This window comes from Nothoprocta perdicaria, unplaced genomic scaffold, assembly GCF_003342845.1.
Source record: "Nothoprocta perdicaria isolate Ctin4 unplaced genomic scaffold, notPer1 scaffold_610, whole genome shotgun sequence".
NCBI lineage: Eukaryota > Metazoa > Chordata > Aves > Tinamiformes > Tinamidae > Nothoprocta > Nothoprocta perdicaria.
The window spans coordinates 19,822-25,722 of record NW_020455878.1 but is presented as its reverse complement, the minus strand read 5'-3'; the positions used below and the strand labels follow the sequence as shown (position 1 = coordinate 25,722).

At 62.8% G+C, this 5,901-nt stretch overlaps 1 protein-coding gene across 1 annotated transcript in view; it reads right to left on the bottom strand.

Moving 5' to 3' along the window:
• LOC112956258 (potassium voltage-gated channel subfamily H member 2-like) overlaps positions 1-5,901 on the bottom strand; it is a gene marked incomplete at its 5' end in the record, with an annotated part of 23,991 nt that overhangs the window by 2,799 nt on the left and 15,291 nt on the right. The window contains 8 exons of the mRNA XM_026049758.1: positions 16-76; positions 885-1,071; positions 1,866-2,138; positions 2,213-2,312; positions 2,396-2,589; positions 2,667-2,919; positions 3,006-3,205; positions 3,683-3,707. Coding sequence (XP_025905543.1) covers positions 16-76; positions 885-1,071; positions 1,866-2,138; positions 2,213-2,312; positions 2,396-2,589; positions 2,667-2,919; positions 3,006-3,205; positions 3,683-3,707 — 1,293 coding nt within the window. The remainder of the gene's footprint in view (positions 1-15; positions 77-884; positions 1,072-1,865; positions 2,139-2,212; positions 2,313-2,395; positions 2,590-2,666; positions 2,920-3,005; positions 3,206-3,682; positions 3,708-5,901) is intronic.

The window sequence follows — 5,901 nt, the reverse complement described above, 5'->3', positions numbered from 1 at the left end:
GGGCGGCCCCGGCGCCGGCTGCCGCTGCAGCAGCTGCACGATGGAGCCGATGTCGGCGGCCATGCGGCTCTCCAGCCTGCGCGGGCAGAGGCGGAGGTGGCCGGGGCTGCTCGCGCAGCCCCCAGCGCGCTCCCTGGCACGGGGTGCTCCCCAGCGCTGCATGCGCCTCAGGGTGCTCCTGGCACGGCGCACTCCCCAGCACGGCACACTCCCTGGCAGGGTACAACCCCTGGCACAATGCACTCCTCGGTGTGCTCCCTGGCACTGCGGGCTGCCCAACACAGTCCCAGCACTGCGCACTCCCCAGTGCAGTCCCTGGCATGCTCCTTGGCACGGTGCATTCCCCAGCACACTCCCTGGCACTGTACGCTCTCCAGTGCGCTCCCTGGCATGCTCCCTAGAACAACTCGCTCCCCAGTGCGCTCCCTGGCACTGCATGCTCTCTAACGCGCTCCCCAGCACTGCGTGCTCCTCAGTGCACTCCCTGGCACTGCATGCTCCTCTGTGCTCTCCCTGGCACTGCATACTCCCCAGTGCACTCCTTGGCACCGTGTGCTCCCCAGTGCACTCCCTGGCACGCTCCCTGGCACTGCGTGCTCTCCAGTGCTCTCTCCAGCACCGTGTGCTCCCCAGCGCGCTCCCTGGCACTGCATGTTGCCCAACGCAGTCCCCAAAACTGTGCACTCCCCAGTGCAAGCCCTGGCAGGGTGCATTCCCCAACACACTCCCTGGCATTGCGTGCTCTCCAACGTGCTCCCCAGCACTGTGCACTCCCCAGCACGGCACGCTCCCTGGCATGACATGCTCCCCAACATGCTCCCCGGCACGACGTGCTCCCCGGCACACGCTGACACGCTGCCCGGTGCGCGGCAGCGCGGCGGTACCTGGTGAGCTGGCGGTGCAGCAGGTCCAGACGGGCCTCGAGCTCGGCGCGCTGCCGGCGGCTGGCGGGGGCCGGGGGGGTGCCCAGCACCGCGTGCGCCGGCACCGTGCAGCGCGGCAGCTCCTGGTACTGCCGCCCCCGGCTCTCCCCCCAGAAGCTGAAGATGTTGGACACCCCCGAGAAGGCTCCTGCGCCGGGGGCAGCGCTCAGAGCCCAACGGGGAGTGGGGATGTGGGGCTGGGGAGCAACCAACCCCAGGTGGTGCCCGTGTCCCCAGACCTGTCACCATCCCCATCCTGGTGCCCAGCCCTGTGCCAGTGCCAATGGCAGCCTCCACCCCCATGCCCATGCTGGTGCCCGTCTCCATGCCACTGCTCCTCCCTGTCCCATTCCCATACCCCTCTCAGTGTCCGTCCCCACACACATTGCTGGTGCCCGTTCCCATGGCCATTCCTGTCCCTAAGGCCATCTTCATGCTTGTGGCCCCTGTGCCCTTTCCCATGCCCATCCCTGTTCCTGTGCCCATCTGTGTGCTTGTGGTCCATGTCCATCCCTGCACCCATCTCTGTCCCCGTGCCCATCTGCATGCAGTGGTCCCTGTGCCCATTCCCATCCTCATGCCCATGCCCATCCCTGTGTCCATCCCCCATTCCTGTGCCCATCTGCATGCACTGGTCCCTGTGCCCATTCCCATGCCCATTTCCATGCCCATCCTTGTGTCCACCCACCCTGTCCCTGTGCCCATCTGCATGCAGTGGTCCCTGTGCCCATTCCCATTCCCATGCCCACGCCCATTCCTGTCCCTGTGCCCAGCTGCTTGTGGTCCATGTCCGTGCCATGCAGCGCCCATTGCATCTCTATGCTAGCGCCCATCCACATCCCTGTGCCCATGCCATGCAGTGCCTACTGCATGTCCATGCATGCATGGCATTGCATGTCAGGTGTGCACGCCAGTGCTGGTGCCGGAGCAGCGCGCGCCCACCTGAGAGGGGGTTGCACATGTCGCTGCCCTTGTGCTCGTCGGGCTCGGCGGGGGCGGGCGCCGCGCCGCCGGGGCGGGCGCTGCGGAAGGGCGAGAGCGCGGCGGCGGCGCCGGGGCCGCCCGCGGGCCGCTCGTCCTCGTCGCTGGAGGCCGAGCTGGAGGCCGAGCTGGAGCGGCACGGCGCCCACTCGGCCGGCCCGCGCGGCGCCCCCGGCGCCTGCGCCAGCCGCGCGGCCCGCGGCCCCGCGCGCGCCTCCCCGGCGCCCTCGGCGTCTGCGGGGGGACACGGCGCTGCGTGAGGGCGCTGCGCCCGCGAGCCGCGCCGCCGCGGCCGCGCCGCCGCTCACCCTTGTCGGTGCGCCGGCGGAAGGAGAGCTTGCGCCGCCGCAGCCGGCTGAAGCCGCCGTCCAGCTCGTCGCTGCCCGGCGAGCCGGGGATCATGTTGGTCTGCAAGGCGGAGGGCCGGGCTGGGGGCGCGGGGGGGCGCGGGCACCGCGGTCCCCCCCATCCCCGCGCCCCGCGGCGCTCACGTCGCGCAGGTTGAAGGTGATCTCCAGGCTGGACCAGAAGTGGTCGGAGAACTCGGGGTACATGTCGAGCACCTCGAGCAGGTCCTCGCGGTGGATCTTGTGCAGGTCGCAGTAGGTGAGCGCCCGCACGTCGGCGTTGGACTTGCCGGGCCGYGCGTACAGGTTCAGCGGCTCCCCGAAGATGTCGTTCTTCCCTTGGGGGGGACACGGGGTGGGGGGTGAGGCCGCGGTCCCCCCGGCACCGTGGCCGCCGCCGGCGCGCRCCGCTCACCCAGGATGGCCACGACGACGTCGCCGCGCAGGATCTCGATGGAGCCGCGCGAGATGAAGTAGAGCGCGGTGAGCACGTCACCCGCGTGCACCAGCGTGTCGCCCGGCGGCGCGTGCGTCGTCTTGAACTTCATGGCCAGGGCGCGCAGGCACCCTTTGGTGGCGCCCTTGAAGGGCTTGCAGTTCTGCAGCAGGCTGCGGTTGAGGTGCAGGCAGATGTCGGCCTGCAGGCACTCGGGGAAGCCCTTGAGCACCTGCGGAGCGGCGCGAGGTGAGCGCGGCACGGTGCACTGCGGCGCATCGCGGCAGGGCGCATCGCGGCCCGGCGCGGCGCGCTCACCGCGTTCATGTCGATGCCGTTGGTGTAGGACCAGGCGTGCTGGAAATACTCCTCGAGGCGCTGGCGCAGCGGGTTGGGGATCTGGTGGAAGCGGATGAACTCGCGCACGCGCAGCATCTGCGTGTGGTAGCGCGCCGTGCCCGAGTAGAGGCGCTGGATGATGGCCGAGACGTTGCCGAAGATGCTGGCGTACATGAGCGCTGCGGGGGAGCACGCGTGAGCACCCCACCCCTGGGTGCTCAGGGGGCACGGGGGGGCCCCGTGCACCCCCGAGCTTGCACGCATGCAGCTGCAGCTCTTGTGCACAAACGGAGTTAGCTCTGCTCCCGCTGCGCCGCGCACGCGGGCTCCCCTCGCGCACATGCCTGCTTGCACGCGCATGTGCGTGCTTGCACACACACGTGTGCTGCACGCTGCTGCTCACACATACGTTCACACATGCATGTTCGCGGCGCACATGCATGCACATGCGTGCTCTTCTGCAAACATGCATGTCCATGCACACATGCGCGCTGTACGCAGGCGAGCGCACGTGCTCACACACCTTTGCTCGCACATGCACACACCCACACACATACTGCACATACACACTCATGCGTTCCTGTACACTCACACATGTGCACACATGTGCATGCGTGCTCACACACAGGTGTATGCTCATCCATACATGCTCTCACATACGTGCTCACGCACACACGCATGCTGCACACAGGTGCACGCCCACACACATGCTTGCACACCTGCATTCTCACTTGCATGCTCACACCCAGGCTCTCTGTTCAGCCATCCTCAAGCGCAGCTGCACATACACAGACACGCATGCCCATACACACATGTGCATGCTGCACATACATGGACATGCATGCTCTCGCACATGTACATGCTCATCCATGCATGCTCAGAGCCATGCATGCTCTCCTGCACACTTGCATCCTCCCACATGCACTCACATGCATGTTCACACACACGTGCATGCTCACACATACATGTGCATGCTCACACACAATGTGCATGCTCACACATACACACACATGTTCACATACACACATGTGCCTGCCCACACACGTGCATGCTCACACACACAAGCCTGAACCTCACACACATGTGCGTGCTCACACACATGTGCGTGCTCACACACAGAAGCACCCTCACACACACATGTGCATGCTCAAACACACCTATATACATGCTCTCACACACACGTGCATGCTTACACACATACATGCATGCTCGCACACAAACGTGCATGTTCACAGGTGTCTGCTCACACATGTGCATGCTCACACACACATGTGCATGCTCACACACATGTGCATACTCACACACACATGCACACCTGTGCATGCTCACACACAAGTGCACGCTCTCATATACACATGCATGCTCACACACGCGCATGCTCTCACACATGCATGCTCACACACACGCATGCTCACACACATGTGCATGCTCACACACAAGTGCACGCTCTCATATACACATGCATGCTCACACACGCGCATGCTCTCACACATGCATGCTCACACACACGCATGCTCACACACATGTGCATGCTCACACACATGTGCATGCTCTCACACACGCATGCTCACACACACGTGCATGCACACACACGTGCATGCTCACACACACGCATGCTCACACACATGCATGCTCACACACATGTGCATGCTCACACACACACACTCCCCTCACACACATGCATGCTCTCTCACACACACATTCATGCTCTCACACACATGTGCATACTCACACACACATGCACACACGTGCATGCTCACACACACGTGCGTGCTCTCATACACACATGCTCTCACATACACATGCATGCTTGCACACGTGCATGCTCACACGCATGCATGCTGTCACACGCATGCATGCTCACACACACGCATGCTCACACACACGCATGCTCACACACATGCATGCACACACACATGCCCCTCACACACATGCATGCTCTCTCACACACAAACATGCTCTCACACACACATGCATGCTCTCACACATGCATGCTCTCACACATGCATGCTCACACACACATGCACCCTCTTTCTCTCTCTCTCACACACACACACGTGCATGCACACACACACGTGCATGCCCTCACACACACGCATGCATGCTCTCTCACACACACGCATGCTCACACACAGGTGCATGCTCACACACATGCATGCATGCTCTCTCTCACACACACACACACATGCATGCTCTCACACACACACGTGCATGCCCACACACATGCATGCATGCTCTCACACAGACATCTGCATGCTCACACACACGCATGCATGCTCTCACACACATGCATGCTCAGACACACACGTGCATGCCCCCCCACACACACACGCATGCTCACACACATATGCATGCATGCTCTCACACACGTGCATGCTCTCACACACATGCATGCTCTCACACACACGTGCATGCTCTCACACACGCATGCACGCTCACACACACACGCATGCTCTCACACACACACGTGCATGCCCACACACATGCATGCATGCTCTCACACAGACATCTGCATGCTCTCACACACGCATGCATGCTCTCACACACACATGCATGCTCACACACACGTGCATGCTCACACACACAGGTGCATGCTCACACACATGCATGCATGCTCTCACACAGACATCTGCATGCTCACACACACGCATGCATGCTCTCACACACATGCATGCTCTCACACACACACGCATGCTCTCGCACACACATGCATGCTCACACACACACGCATGCATGCTCTCACACACACACGCATGCTCTCACACACACATGCATGCTCACACACACACACACGCATGCATGCTCTCACACACACACGTGCATGTCCCCACACACGCACACGCATGCTCACACACATATGCATGCATGCTCTCAC